The 15,809-nt window shown below is 40.4% G+C and overlaps 2 protein-coding genes across 8 annotated transcripts in view; both read right to left on the bottom strand.

Moving 5' to 3' along the window:
• The window catches only part of MRPS28 (mitochondrial ribosomal protein S28), a 75,998-nt gene extending 73,619 nt beyond the window's left edge, over positions 1 to 2,379 (bottom strand). Inside the window, 1 exon segment of the mRNA XM_006193924.3 lies at positions 2,137 to 2,379. Coding sequence (XP_006193986.2) covers positions 2,137 to 2,352 — 216 coding nt within the window. The 5' untranslated portion in view covers positions 2,353 to 2,379.
• Positions 2,380 to 4,676: 2,297 nt separating this feature from the next.
• The window catches only part of TPD52 (tumor protein D52), an 80,802-nt gene continuing 69,669 nt past the window's right edge, over positions 4,677 to 15,809 (bottom strand). For 5 of the 7 annotated variants that reach the window (XM_032470062.1, XM_032470064.1, XM_032470060.1 and 2 more), the window contains 3 exons: positions 13,349 to 13,390; positions 11,685 to 11,733; positions 4,677 to 7,985 (listed from right to left, as the gene is read on the bottom strand). In XM_032470062.1, the coding sequence (XP_032325953.1) occupies positions 7,866 to 7,985; positions 11,685 to 11,733; positions 13,349 to 13,390 (211 nt within the window). In that variant the 3' untranslated portion in view covers positions 4,677 to 7,865. The remainder of the gene's footprint in view (positions 7,986 to 11,684; positions 11,734 to 13,348; positions 13,391 to 15,809) is intronic. The other 2 variants (XM_032470063.1, XM_032470061.1) reach the window with 1 other exon arrangement.

Genomic DNA, 15,809 nt, shown 5'->3' with positions numbered 1-15,809 from the left:
TAATAATGTTTTAAAATATATATAATTAGCTTCTATTCATATACAAAATCTCTAGTAGTTACACATGTAAAATACACACCTTCCAGCTTTGAGAAAGTGAGGAAAAGGGAAAGGGGGCTTTTACATTTTACACAATAACCTTCACTGCTATTTACATTTTTTTTTTAAAGTAAGCACATATTACTTCTATACTTTGCAAACAATTTTTTTCAAAAATTCTGATCACACAATAAAGATGAACTTTACTCATCTTATAATCTCAGGATGCTCTTCAATTAAATAGATACAGAAACTTCAAAGAGTGAAGTAAAAGGTTTTTTTCCACAAAGTTGATTCTTTACATCATTACCTAACAACTGCTCATATTCCTCATGTCAGAAAAGTACTGAAAACTTCCAATACACACTAAAATAAAACTAATTTGGTATTTTCAGTTTTCTTATTACTCTTATGATTGTTTCAGCTCAATCACTATTCTGGACTCGGGCCTTTAACTCACATGTTCAAGCCTGTACTATTCTCACTTGTACATCGGTTTGTGAGCAGTCACACAGAGATCTCAATTCAAAGACAGCCCAGGCATAACTGAAGTTCAAATGTGCACTATGTGTACTATTCATTCATTCACCCATTTGGCAGACAATTACAAAATCCCAGTAAGAGTCAAGCACTGTACTAGATGCCAGGCAATTTTCCAGAACCCAAGACACTACCCATCTGTGAGCTGTTTGGTACTTGTTCCCAAGGAGATAAGTACAGAAATTGAGAGAGTTTATTTTTATGTAATTGAATATTGCCAGACATCCAATTTGTCTCCTGACTCTTAATATTCAAAAAATATGACTTGTTGAAGTCAGTCAGTAAGAGAAAGAAAAATACCATATAACTTATATGTGGAATCTAAAAAAAAGACACAAATGAATTTATTTACAAAACTGAAACAGACTCACAGACATAAAGAACAAACCAGGGGGAAATGAAGTTGGAAGGGATAAACTAGGAGGTCGAGATTTAGCGATACTACTATATATAAAATAGATAAGTTTCTTCTATACAGCACAAGGAACTATATTCAATATCTTGTAGTAACCTATAATGAAAAAGAATATGAAAACGAATACATGTATGTATGACTGAAATATGCTGCACACCAGAAATTAACACATTGTAAACTGACTCTACATCAATAAAAAAATAAATTTTTTAAATAAACAAAAGTTTATATTGGATAACACAAGGAACTATATTCAGTATCTTACAGTAATGTATAACTAAAAAGAATATGAAAAGTAATATATGTATGTATATGTGTAATTAAAACATTATTCTGTACACCAGAAATTGACACATTGTATACTGACTATACTTTAATTTAAAAATGACTTGTATTTATGTCTTCTTCTCCCATTTCATTTATCGAATAATTGTATTTTACAAAATTATTGCCTGAGACAGATGGATTTTTTAAAAAGTTAATTTACAGAAGAGGAAAGTGAAGCACCGACAGGTTAAACTACTTGCTCAAGTTCATTGAGACAATAATTCTCTCATTCACCTAACCATGAATTAAGAAATGTTTATGAAGAGCCTGGTACGCCAGACAATAAGCTCCATGCTGCGGCTACTGTGAAGAACAAGACCAGCGGAGAGCCCTGCCTCTCCCGGTGAGAGTCCAGTTCTACTCCGAGTTCCCAGAGTCGCTCTAGACGCCTCACTGGCAGCACTCGCTTCAGGAAGACACGCGCCAAAGAGCGTGGACAGCGCAGGTCCAGCATGTAAATACCACAAAAAGTACAACAAACAGGAAACCACCACCACCTGCTATTCCCAGTAGCCAGCAGCTGGGCCAGCTCACACCCCGGTTCCCCGCTCCACTCCCAACACAGGGCTCCACCCCGGTCTCCCGGTCCCACTCACCGAGAGGCGGGCTCCGCCCCGACTCCTGCCCCACCCTCTACGCCAGGCTCCGCCCTGATCCCAGCTCCACTCCCCACTACGTCCGGCTCCGTCTCGGCTCCCGGCTCCACCCCAACAGCGGGCTCCGCCCTGACTCCCGCCTCCAGCCCCCACTCTAGGCTCCGCCCCAACCCTCCGCCCCACCCGCCGCCGCGTCGCTGGCTTAGCCCCGCGACTCACTCTCAGCCGCCCGAGCTCCGCCTTCCGCTGCAGCTCCGAGTGCCGCTCCAAAGCGCTCGCGAAGCCGCCTGGACGCGTTCTAGGCTCCGTGGAGTCAGAACTCTCGCCTCCGGAGCCACTTTCAGTGCCTGCGCCTCGACAGGGCCGAGAGAACAGAAATACTCGCAGAAAATGACTCTCGGCAGACACGGCACGGGTTCGACACAGCGCCGCCATGACGGCTCCACAACCTCTGACCTTTGGCTTCTCCGCAAGCGCGCAGGTCACGGGGCGGAGCAACAAGAGGCCCTCCCCCTTGCAGAGCACTATGGGCCGGTGGGCGTGGCCTGGTCGCACGGGAGGAGTGTGGGGTTAGAGAGGGTTTAAGCTTAACTCACTGGGCTAATTCTTGGTGGCTGGAGGTTCCTCTGTTGGCAGCGACCCGCTGAGTTTTGCATGATAAGAGTTTTGAGTTGCAGCCGTTTCGCCGTCCCAGACACCCCTTGGACCTTGTTCTGATGTAAATTCTTAACAATGCGACGCTTGCTGCCCCCGCCGCCCGCTTGTCTGCTCATGTGGGCCCCAAGGCTCATTCCCCCGCCGCTCTTCAGGTCTTTGCTCAAATGCGAAGTTCTCCTCGATTATCTCAGTTTAGAACTGGAACCCCAGGCAGTGTTGGGCTCCCACAGTTTTCTTTATATCGTTTAGCACTTAGTATGCCAGTAAGTTTACTTATGGAGGCAGGAATTTTGCAGTTGGATTCCTGACAGCGGGCATAAATTGGGCTTAAACGTTTGTGAAAGCCTGGATCCAAGTTTGTCTTTCTTCGCCTATATTGCGGTCAGTTCACTCACGTTGCAAAAATACTAATCTGAGAACTTTCTGGTCACCTGTAGCTAGCTACAATTACCTCTAGGGAATTAAGAAATTTAGTAATGTCTAACTGTGTACCACTCCACGATGTTAATTGCCTGAATTTACCCACCCTCTTCAAAACGGAACCCAAACACCGTACTTGGAGCGTTTATGAATTAAGCTGTCCATCCATCTTCTACCCAGCAGTTTTATATTAATCCGTAATTATTGTTTGGGGGGAAGCAGCAAGCACTTTCCCCTCTCATTTGGAAGTACTTTGACAGAATGCATTTATATGTATGACAACCCCTGTTTTAATAATGCCTTTGATTATGGATTTTGAATCTTCCTGATGTTCTCATCAATTGCACACAGTAGACAGAACACTTCTAGTGCAGCAACCTTGGAGTGGTGTGTAACTGTATGAGTCACACACGGCTTATTTCTAGCCACCGATAGGGTAATCCTTAAAATTCCGTAGTAGGCTTAAGATAAATTCTATGCCAGGTGGATTCTTTCTTTTGGTTCATAAACTTTATTTCCTTTGACTATTTATGAAGCCTTGCCTAAGGTATTTTTGCATTACTGTTGCTCATTCTGTTTCCCTTCAGGAAAATGTGGTAAATTGTGAACAGCATTGGTCATTGCTCTCAGTTCTAGTCCTGACTCCAGTCCTGATCACAGGCAAGCCAATATGTTTCTGACTTGGTTCCCTCACGTAAAACCAAGTTATTAGCCTCTGTCTTGAATTTAAGGAAGTGCTTTTATAAACCGAACTAAATTAGTATCTGCAAAATAAATGGTATTACTAATATCCCAGCTCTAAAATTCAATAGATGTGTTATCTTCATGTCCTACCTCAGCCAGACGATAAATTCCCTGGGGATTGTGACAACAGGCATTTTGGGACAAATCCTGATGTTTTTAATGGATAAGAGTAAGTTTGTATCAACTGACTTCAGGTATGCCTAGTTCTCTGCCTTTGGCAGAGCAGCAGAAACAGCAAATGAGAAGGAGTGTAAAGGACTGAGCAGGTCTGCACACTGTCCTTGCCAGCACCAGTGCCAAACGTAACATCAACTCTCAAGGCAATGCTTTAACGTCTCCTTGGCACCTTCTGACCCTGCTCTACTCCTTGAACCACACCTTCCTTCTTGATTTATTAAAAATACAAGCTTCTTTTTTCCCATCTAGCCTGCAAATTGTTTGTATGCTTTGCAAAAATACTATTAATGGCAGATAATAAGTGAATAAAAAACAGTTCGAAGTCCTGGCTCCACGTCTGCTGGCCATGGTCTCATCTATGAAACAGTGACAGCCTCACATCCTTGAGTAAAGAATTAAAGGAAATGGGTGTGAAATGCCCAACGCACTTACTGAACACTCAATAAACAGGGGCTATTAGTGGCGAGGTGGAGGTGACCAGAAGGTGATTTAGAAATCCATGCCTCTCAAAATGCATGAACACCTGGAAAAAAAGACAGTGCTAGTGATACACTGGGAGGTATCAGCATCACGCTAAACATAGCCACGTCAACCACAGAGATGAATTAAGATCATTAAGAATATCACGTAGAAGATGACCAGATATAGGCAATAACACTTAAGGACTTGGAAGAATACCAGAAAACAGTCAAACTGGATTGTAAGAACAGAATTCATTCTAAAAGCCAAGGGGAAAACTGAAATCACGTTGGGATGGAGTGTTAAAGTCATCAAGTAGCATTTATTTCAGTATGAAACCCTGGCAGGTGATGGACGTGTGCAGGCCCTGCCCTCTGGGGGCTCACAAACTAAAAGTGAGTTCTTTGGGGCTCATTTTGATTTGGGTTCTTCTTGATTTCAGAATCGGAACATGGAAATTGAAATCTAAGGTTTTCAGGTTTATTTAAAAGGGATAATGCCTTACTGTTAACTCTAACCCAGTCTGGCCTCCATAATTAACCCAGTTGCAATGGGACAGTCACTAATTTAATGACCAAATGTCTCTGCATTATGGACAAAGATCTGAGTTTTCATCTGAGTCTCAAGAGCTGTGAAGAAACGTGATCCTGATGTAGGGCCTCACGCAGCATCTCCTCTGGCACATAGACGGCAAAGTCACTTCTGAATAGCTTTCCTGTAGCTTATTGTTTGATACACTGATGCCATAGCTGCTCATGGTTCTTTCTCTACCCAGGATAGCAAGGGTCAGGAGAGAAGTTGTATCATCAATGTTATCCTCAACAGGCAGGTAATACGTACAAAAGAACCCATACCCAAACTAGAATTTTTATTGTTTTCAAGCACTATACAAAAATAATAGACAGTGTGTATTTCTTGATTAACAGATCCAGAAATAGTCCAAATTAAACATGTTTTTTTCCTCTATTTCAGTAGTTTATTTGCATTACTATTAGGATAATTCAGTGAGTACTACTCTCTTCCATTGATTACTTTGGCCTCAACAGGCATAAGAATTCTTGCTTTATTTCCCAGAGACTCCATACATTAAGGACGTTCCTTTGTAATAAGGGGATAATTCCAGGAATTACTTTTCTTCTGTCACACTGCTTGAATCGCTAACAATCTGCGATTTTACTCTCGAGTTGCTACGTTCTTAAGAGTGTCAAACAGAAAACATAGTGGAGTGACCAGGGCCCCTCTCTGGTGTTCTTAGTAATTACTATGTTCTGAATTGCTTAAATGCCCTTGAATTCATAATATTGAATCTTCCACAAAGACTATTTGAGTAATACTTCTAAGTTGATGTTTATTTTTCTAAATTTATCCCCCCTCTACTTTTTGCTACTTTTAAGAGGCAGAGTACTTTGCAATACATTAAATCATCTCTAGACTAAGTGGAGGTGGATGTCTAGAAAAGTGATTCTCCAGTTTCTTCTTTCACAACCATCACCAGCAGCCACATACATCCATGCCACCTTCCAGCCCTATTTCTATCATTTCCCCCCAATAAAGAGATTTGAGGATATTTTACTCAACTAAAGAAATTGCCATCCTCTCCATTTTGCCTTGTTAAAAAGACAGTAATAGGGCAGGACACCCAAGAAACCATGTGATGAAGAGATGTTATGATAAAAACAACTGAAAGACTAGTTGGTTGAAAAAAAATAATTTAACACCTATGTTGAATAACCACAATATTTCTATAAAAAGACAGATTTCTACAGATTCACCCCTCTGGGACAATGCTTCAACAACCTTTGCCTTAAAGCCCCTTCAAGTAAATAATGTATGTCAGTCTGACACCATGAAGCAGTGATTTAAAGCAGATGGTTAAAAAAAAAAAAACTGCCTTTTTTAAAAAAGTATGGATACCAGTTGATTATTCAATAAGCTGTTTCCAGACCACTGGTCTCGTAATAAATCTCGAGACCTAGACTACTGATACACAGAATTTATTAAGCTTTTCACATGTAATAGAGCATAGTTTTAATTGCATCTGAAGTGCTAACAAGAAGCTGTAACAATCAAGAATGGCAGCGTGTTATTTTATAACAATCAACACTTGTGGCTTTTCAGATTTGGTTTTCATAATATATAGTATTATCCCAAAGTAAATCTAGTCATGCTTTTTAAAAAATGCTTTAGGTCACTCCAAGCTTGGCAATTAACATTTGGCATAAACAATAACAGAACAATCACTACTTGATAAATAACAAATACAACAGTGTAACCATATACAGCACAAGGAAAAGACAGTGGTCGTGAGTAGCTATTACAGTTACCAGAGTACCTTGGCCTCCATGCAGATACTCCCGGAGGCTTTGGTTCATTCAGCCCTGACACTCAAGTTTTCAAAGCTGGGGGCAATGTCTGCAGTATCACTTTATAATTTCTAACACACTGAAAACAAATAAGTAGAAAATGATGAGTTGATTCTTATTAATGCATTAAATCCTCAGGAGTTATCACCAACCCCTTAGTAGAAAAATGTTTCAAGTTCTATTAGTCATATAACTTCGTGTGCTTATTTTAAATGGTGCTAAATGAATTAAATGAAGACAACAACGTTAAACCTAATGTGATTGATTTTAGCTTTTCGGCTACCTAGATCTAAAAAACTTTCAGGCTTTAAAACTGAATGTTTTGAGGAGAGTGTTCATATTTCAACCTATATGCGTGATTCAGAACGTTATTTTACAATTTCCTCCAAAACTAAAGTTTCAATCTGGTGAACAGTAAGTTGATGTAAGTAGTTTAATAAGCAGCACACTGAAATGGTGACTGTCACAGATGGTGCTAAACAAGGATGTGGAGGGTTCCACTCTCAAGCCGCCTAGGATTTTGAATCACTGTACATCTTGTCATTTATAAAATTATAACAAACTGAATATAGAGCTGATTTTAGTTTGATGTCTTCAGAGACCCAAGATATAAGATACCTTACACCAAAACTGTGTTTTTATTTGAAAACATTTTCTTGTGGCCAGTAGTTCTTCCCTTGGAAGTAAAGAAAATTATGCCAAAACTTTTAATAACCAGGATACAGCAAATTTTAAAGAACAATACTAGTTAGGAATCAAATATACAGAGATTCAAAGAGAAAAAGAAAATCATATAGAAGACAAAGGTCAAACTACTATCCCAGATCCAGAGCAATTTTGTAAAAGAGGAAAACAATGATCATTCTAGTGAGGATCCCACGTACTATGCGTGTTTCTATACTGATGTTTCCTAAATAAAGGGCCTTGAATGCACATGAAAGGGTGTTTCCCAGGAACAGAGGTGAAGATGTTTTTATGTCGTTCAACCCACAAACTATTTGGTCAAAAGAACATGTAAAGCTAAATGAAAGCACATCTGGTGGAAATTCATGGCAATGACTGTTGACAAGATGTGCTTAGATCTCGCTTGCAGCATCTGGCAGTGAGTAGCAGAACAAAAGGAGGATCTCACAGGCTTTCCTGTGTCTGTTCTGGAAGAGGCTCCGTGGTGGTGGCACTGGCATTTGCAGTCGAATTCAAGACTTCTCCAAAATCACCGCCAGCAGGCTTGGTTCCCCCTACTTTAGACTTTTAAAAGTTCAAAAAGGAAAAGACGTTATGAAACAAACTTTGCTGACTCTACATAAAGTAACTTTAAAGAACAAAAAATCAGGAACCTGATAGCTCAGTGATTATATATGTATAGAATGTAGTGCTGTTGTGGTGCTCAGTGTGGTTTAATTAAAAAAAGAAACTTACACAGACTTCCCTGCTGAAATATTCAAATTGGCAAATTCTTTTCCCCAGCTTATTCTTCACAGCAAAATGTAACGAATTTTTTAAGACCCATTATTCTAAAATAGCTATTGATTTCTGTTTATAGTTGAGTAACACTTCCGTGAACTGAGTACAATGAAGAAAAGAAATAACGTGTATGCTTCCCAGTTACAGCATAAACTTTCTAACCTTTTGCTATTTAAAGTGTGCGAGGACCTTGAGACCCAGCATCACCTGGGAGCTTGTTAGAAAACTGGAACCTCAGACTGGCCTCCCCACCTCCGTCTGCAGAACTGAAATCTGCACTTCAACAAGATCTCTGGATGCTTCCTACACATAATAGTTTGTGAAGCACTACTACAAGTTACCTGGCCTGAACATTTATCAATAAACATTGGTTTGAATGAATATATCTGCCTTACACTTGTACAATACTGTATGCTTTTCAGAACCCTTAGAGATGTCACTTATCCTTAACGCTGATGTATCTTTGTGCTTGTGCAAGTGTTCTCTCTACCCCTCCCTTCCTCCCTCCACACCTCCTGCTTCCATCCCCTAACTGGCCAGCAGGACAGCTAACATTAAGAAACCAATCAGTGATCAAGGACGCAGTTCATAGTGGGTTTGAATCTGCCCTTGCTCTTAGCTCAGTCTTAACTGGCCAGACTCTAACTAATTGGAATCTAGCTGAAATTTTCTCATTATTTTTGGTCTCCCATCTAAAATCTTTGAAATATCTGAAAAAATTTGCATGACTTATATTCACTGTATATTTATGAAATTTACGAAAACATTCCTTAATCATAAGAAAATGTTAAGATCCCTTGCAATTCAACATGTCTAAAACTGAACTCCTCCCATGGCTGGTCCCATCTCTATTCTATTCTAAGACTTTGAATGGCAGTCCCACCTCCCAGTCAGACTCCTAGAGTCATCTTTGGTCCTTCCCTGTCTCATTCCACATCCAATCGCTAACTTTTTGTCTGTCATTTCTAAATTCTAAATATCGAGAGATGTCCCACTGGAGATGGCTTAACTCACTGCACCGTCATCTTTGGCCTGGGTTCCAACACCTTCCTCCCAACTGGTCTCCTTCTCCAGTCTTTCTCCCCTTACATCGGCAGGGCAGCCAGAGATCTTTCTAAAACGCGCAGAAAGATCTCTCAACGGCTTCCCACTTTTTCTTTAACATGGCCCATCCACTTCGTCTCCTCCTTAACACCTTAGAGCACAGCAAAGTTCCTGGTGTTCCAGGAATGGGGACCCAAAGCTTCAAATGTTCCCTTTAACCAAGAGGCCTCCATTTACAGGACTGCATCCACTGAGAAGCCCTCTGACCTTCCTTCCTGCCAAGCATTACGCAGTTCCTGCCAGTGACCCTGACTGAAGCCTCTCCTGTCACTGTCATAGCACCTTACCTCACTTTATTTTGACTGGCCATCTAATTGTCTAAACACCTTGCAGAAAGATCTGTGTTTATCTTCCTCACTGAGGTTTTTCCAGTGTCCAACACTCATCTCCTGACACATGGCAAATGCTCAATGATCACCATTAATGACTCAATCCAAAATCTAAATGTAAGTATCTGCAGACCGGATGCTTAACTGAATACAAGTGTAAGTTAGAAAAACTGCATCCCAAGCTATAGTTTACAGCTTCCTTGGTGACTGATACGTGTTTAATGTACTATCCTTTTAAAAATCACATATTTTTCCACAAGGACCTCCTGTATAGCACAGGGAACTATATTCAATATCTTGTAATAACCTATATGGAAAAGAATCTGAAATACATATATATATATATTTCATATGTATATGTATAACTGAATTGCTTTGCTGTACACCTGAAACTAACATTGTAAATCAACACTTCAGTAAAAAATAAAATTTAAATAAATAAATATTATATGTTTTTATCTGAATAATTTCTAGGCATATTTTAAAAGCACATTTCACCACAATTTATAGAGTCTAAATATAATCAGGAGGAAAGAACATAATAAATGACTGGAAGTCTCTCCTCATCGTCAGTGTCAAAGAACACAGGTCCCCTGGTTTTCCAGGTAGTCGTTTCAAAAACTGACACTGAGGGGTAGAGTTTAAGAAGAGGCTGTGAAATGCCTGAAACACTGAGAACTGAATTCCTTGCAATGTACAGTTTGATTTCAAATATATGACTAGGCATTAATAAGAATAAAGCAGGCCTCTGGTACTGGCCTAGAAGAATGACTATGATATATTTTTGCTCATCAAGCACGCATTAAGTAGCTGTAATGTGCTAAGGACTCTAGGCCACTGAGAAGCACAGAGAGCAAAATGAGCAGGTGCCTGCGTTTGTGGGTTCACACCTGCTAGTGTGAATGAACAAGTTGTAGGACTGTGTGTACAGTGTGATTCCTTTTTGAAAAAACATTTATACCTGTATGTAGAAACAGAATGGGTGGGTAGTAGTGTTTCTATGTGCAAGGAAAAAAGATCCAGATCGTGGTACACTGTTTGGTTTTCCTTCCATAAGCATACCCTGATTCTGTAATTTTAAAAAGCTGCATTTAAAAACAAGTGACTCAATTACAATTCTGAAAGACCAAATCTGAATACTTATTTTTAAGCTGATTTATATAAAACAATTAAGATACTAGCTTTAGTCCTTAAAAATATCCACCATAATTATCAGAATTTGTTTTGGAAGAAATGAACATACTGGCTTTGGACAAAGTCTGCAGAGAAGACTGGGCAGTGGATGGGAACAGAACAACATTTCTGGTCCCTTGTGATCCTTGAAGACCTTATTGTTTTGAATATAGTCTTGAAGATAGTACAACTGACAAATTAATAAAGCTAATTGTTATAGGAAAATGTCCACCTTTACCAGAATCAAAGCAAAAAGTAAAACAATGAATCATCAATGATGGTGACCATGGCATCAGCATCATAATAAAAATTCCCAATAATTAAGGATTAAACAAACAATCTCCATCATAAGGCTATGCAGGCAGCCATTAAACATAATACTGAAAAACAATATTTAATGATACAGAAAAATGTTTATGATTTATGGTCTTAATTCTTCTTCAAAGCATGACAGCATAGTCCTATTACGTATCACTGTCCAGGTTGTGGGAGCAATTTTTTGTGTGTTTTATTCTTTTTGCTTTTCTAGATTGTTTTTCATTTTCTACAGTAAGATTATATTAAATTTGGTCCAAGTACAGAAGTATTTGACGTGAACAATGCGAAAAGCAGCACAGACTTCTAAAGTACCCTTGTTTTTTAAATTACACATTTCTTTTCAGTACTTATGCTCCATGCTAGAACAAACACTCAAAAAAAATGATTAAAAGAGTACATATCACCTTAAAGACCCATTGATAATGTAAAGAACAGTTATTAAATTTAGTTAAATATTTTTTAGGGAGAAATACTAATTTGCATAATTTACCCACACCAAAGAAAGTTAAGGCACCAAACGAGATAATGCAACGACCCTATCCATCATCTCTCTACTTGCCTTTAAGTTTTCCACCTTTTCTTCAAATGATTTGAAAGTTGGGGAGTTTCTATGGAGAGAAAAGAAAAACAGTAAAATTACAAACACTGAACCAAAAAATCCAACAATTTTGAAAATATTATTATGGTATTCCTCTTTGCCATTATTCTCAATCAGCAAAAGAACACATAGAGCATAAGGAACACCTGTACCACAGGCGTGCAAGCATACATCCAACTACGTCTTACTATGTAAGATTATCGACTTCTGTTCAAGGTTTCTGCAGTGATGCCCTTTTGATTCCATGGAAAGAGCCAGTCAGACATACAGACACAGTCAAGTCCATGTGTGAGGAGAGGGAACAAGGTCAGGTAAAACAGCGATTCTGTCACTTCCCCAACCAACCTGTCACGGTACAAGAAAATGCCACTGTTCGATCAGTCTGATGCTCCAGAACTCGTGTGTAAAGTCACATATCGCCTGGCAAGATTTCTATACAAACCCCCATCACCTAAGCAGGACAAGCAGACCCTAGTAGGTTCCACAACAGGGATCCTGGCTCCCAGGAGCAGCTAACAGACGAGGGACCAAAAGGAAGGCTGTACCCACTTCACGGAGCTGCCCCAAATGACAGAAGCACCCTGAGCCCACAGGAGGCCTCGCCTGCACCTTCGCATCCGTCCGTCCATATGAATTAAGGAGGATCTCAGCGCCTGCGTCACTCCCACCTGGGTTTCTGAAGCTTTTCTACTGTTCACCTGCCCTCCAAGATCCTTCCTACCACCAAGATGACAAAGGTGAGGGGGGGAGGGAGGGGTTTCCTCCTTCCCACCGCGGCTGTGGGCAGCTGGTCCCAAAGCGTGGTCCCCAGACCAGCTGCATCAGTGGCTCTTGGGAAGTTGTCTGCAATGCACATTCTCAGATCCCACCCCAGGCCTACAGAATCAGAAACCAGAGGTGGGGTCCAGCAAGCAGTCCAGGCAGTTCTGATGCACACGGAAGTTTAAAACTAGCATTGTAGTGTTAAAAATCCTCCACCCCTACAGAGAGGTCAGCTGAGGGAGCGACGAGTGACACTTGCAGGTGCTTATGGATGAAAGAGGACAGCAGAATCAAATCACCAAATGTCACAGTGGGACAAGGGAAGTAGAAATGAAGAGGGTGAAAGGAAAGGGGACTGTAACCAAAGCTGATGAAGACAGAGGTGGTGTGACACGTACATCCGTGAAAAGAGGAGGTTGATTAGAGGAGCAGCGTTCACTTTTTCAATTAAACAGATTCCAGATATGAAACAACTTCACAGGGTTACAAAATAAAGCAGAAGTCATAATTCTTTTCTTAAAATCTTTTTTTAATGGACTTCTTGTGCCCAGCCTAACACTGGGGGAACAGCAACGGCAAACTGGTAAGAGTTTCCACGCAGCTTGTTTAGAGCAGATTCTAACTCCTACTTCAGAACAGTTCAAGTTAAACATCTAAATAAAGAATAAGAAAGCATCAAACTGGGGGAGGGTGTAGCTTAAATGGTAGAGCACATGCTTAGCATGCACGAGGTCCTGGGTTCAATCCCCAGTACCTCCATTAAAAAAAAAGCTAATAACAGATACGTAAACAGACCTAATGGCCTCCCCTCCCTCCAAAAAGGAAGCATCAGACAAACTACATTTTGTAAAAATATACTTTACCTCATTGCAGGCATGCTAATTGAATGTTGAATGGAGCGTATACTAAGAGGCAGCATTAAAAAGAGATAGAAATGGAGTTAGTAAAGTGGTGATTAGACACTGTACAAAGCAAACAAAACTTAGCTTCCTAGAAGCTTGTTCTTGTAACACCATGAAGAATTACCTACTTTTTGAGGTGGAGGGGATCAAAATTATTCCAACATAATTTACTTTTTATTCATGAGCCAATTTAATCCCAGCAGTTAATAGTGCTAACAATTCAACTTTGCATTTTTATAGCACTCTGAAAACTGACAAGAGCTTTCACCTCTCTGTCAGGCGTCTAGCATCGAGACTTAAAGGTTAAATAATTTACCCAAGGTCACAGCAGAATCATGAATGGAACTTGGGTCTTGGAGACTCCTAAGCCAATGTTCACCGCCTCCCCTCAAAAAATGAAGCACACACATTCAGGCGCGTGCACACACACACACACACACACGAGGCCACGGAGGGGCTCCTGCAGCCGCCTTTTTCTCACATACTTGTTACCAGAATAGGAAGGTTTCAAAGTAAGTCACTACTCGACATCGTCAAGTAACTTCAAAATCACGTATCACTCCTTAGGAGCAGCGGTATCAGTTTTCTAATAAGAGATAACCTGTACTTCATTCCAATTAAACTAAACGTTCTTTTGAAGGTCATAAAAATAACGTTTGCCCCCCTGTTTTACCAGGACTAACTTTTTACTCACGGGCGAAACAGTTCCCTGTCCATTCCAGGTTCAAAGTTAACTACTCTCCAGCCATCTCCCATAGAGACCAACTCACAAGGTCAAAGTGCCTCAATTCTCAGGCTCACAAAGTCACTGTATGCACTTTGCCAATGCTGTTAATATCCTAATAACATTCTGATCACTGACAAGCATTTTGGGGGAAGCTGGACAGTCCAAGGTATCAATTCTCAACTATATTTAAATGTTGTTGTGCCTGTTTATGATTTAGTTTTCTCCAAGACTTGGTTGTTACAAATAACTCTGTGTTTCAAATGTAGCTCCTCAAATCTAGATTCGCATTAGTATGTAAAAATATGGAGCATGATCCTGATATGAATCAAAAAGAAGCTGGCAGTTCAGACAGTCAAGATGATGAGTAAAATGTTCAGACAGCTTTGTACTTTATGTTGCACATAACACAGGAAAAGACCCACTGTCGCTCAGCATCCTCTCCATCCTACAACAGCGGTAGATACCTTGGGTATAAGACTATATTCTGGGAGGAATGTAAGAATTTTTTTCCTGCTGTATCTACTGCAGTGTGCTGGGACCATATGGGAAAGATGGGGATTAACGAAGATCATCTTTCCTAGCTTACACCAGAACCCCGAAGTTACCTGCCCTTCCTTGCAGCCTTCTAAAGAAGCCGCCTATGTAGGCCACATTGCCAAAGCCACCTCCACCATCACCAACAGAATAAGTGGATCAGTAGAGCTTCACCCACCACAGTTAACCCCTGGGCAAGCTACAAATTGTTTAGACCGAATTAAAAAAAAAAAAGGTTTAAGACAATTATGATTCTTAACATGGGATTCTGTAATTAGAGGACACTATGACACTGGTCAGTTAATAGTAGGTACTTGAGCTAGAAAGTCATGTAGGCTTCGATGTTGAGGAAAACCATTTTGGGGACCAGGTAGAAGCTGCAAGAATGCAGAGGAAGTCAGTTCCCCAAGAAAGGACTGAACATAAGCACAGAGAAAGGCAGAGAAGTGAGGGAGCGATGACCATGCAGGGAAGAGGGCTCAGTGGGAGAGGAGTGGGTGTCTCGGTTTCTTTGCTTTCTAGAAGCTACCGTGATTTCTAACAGCTTTCCAAACAGCAAGGACCATCTGGGTGGGGCATGGGCTTACTTCCTTTCCTCTCCTTGGATTCCAAAAGAACTGTCTTTCTATACAACACATCCCCCTTTTCAGGTAAACTGAAACAAGAAGGCAGTGGGGAGCCATGTATGACTCATCAAGGGATCTGCTGTGGATTCAGTAAGAAACGGATGGTGGTGGAGCATCAATGCGGGGCGATAGCAGGAGGGCAGGGGAAACTGATGAGCAGGTACACAGTCAGGAGAAGACACTCAATAATGTTGGAAATACACACAATTTTTTAAGTATTTCATTTTTACAGTATTACCATGAGGAAGGACTACCAATACGCTTCCAATAAAACCAAAGTAGGAATGATAATTTGGGGCATTTAAGTTATTAAGTATGTAGCAGGTGCCAATGATGTCTGTGATACGACTTGAAGAATGTTAAAGATGATCACTTTGAGAATTCTAAGAAATAGCACAGCATCTCTTATAAAGGACTTTAGGATCCTTTATAGGATCATGACAAAATCATACTTGCTGGTGCTGAGTTTCAATTAGCAGCCAAAGAATTTAAACATTTGAGTGCCAGGAAGAATATACCCACGAAACAGGTTTAA

This window comes from Camelus ferus, chromosome 29 (genome assembly GCF_009834535.1).
Source record: "Camelus ferus isolate YT-003-E chromosome 29, BCGSAC_Cfer_1.0, whole genome shotgun sequence".
NCBI lineage: Eukaryota > Metazoa > Chordata > Mammalia > Artiodactyla > Camelidae > Camelus > Camelus ferus.
The sequence above is the reverse complement of the archived record's forward strand: the minus strand, read 5'-3'. Positions and strand labels throughout refer to the sequence as shown.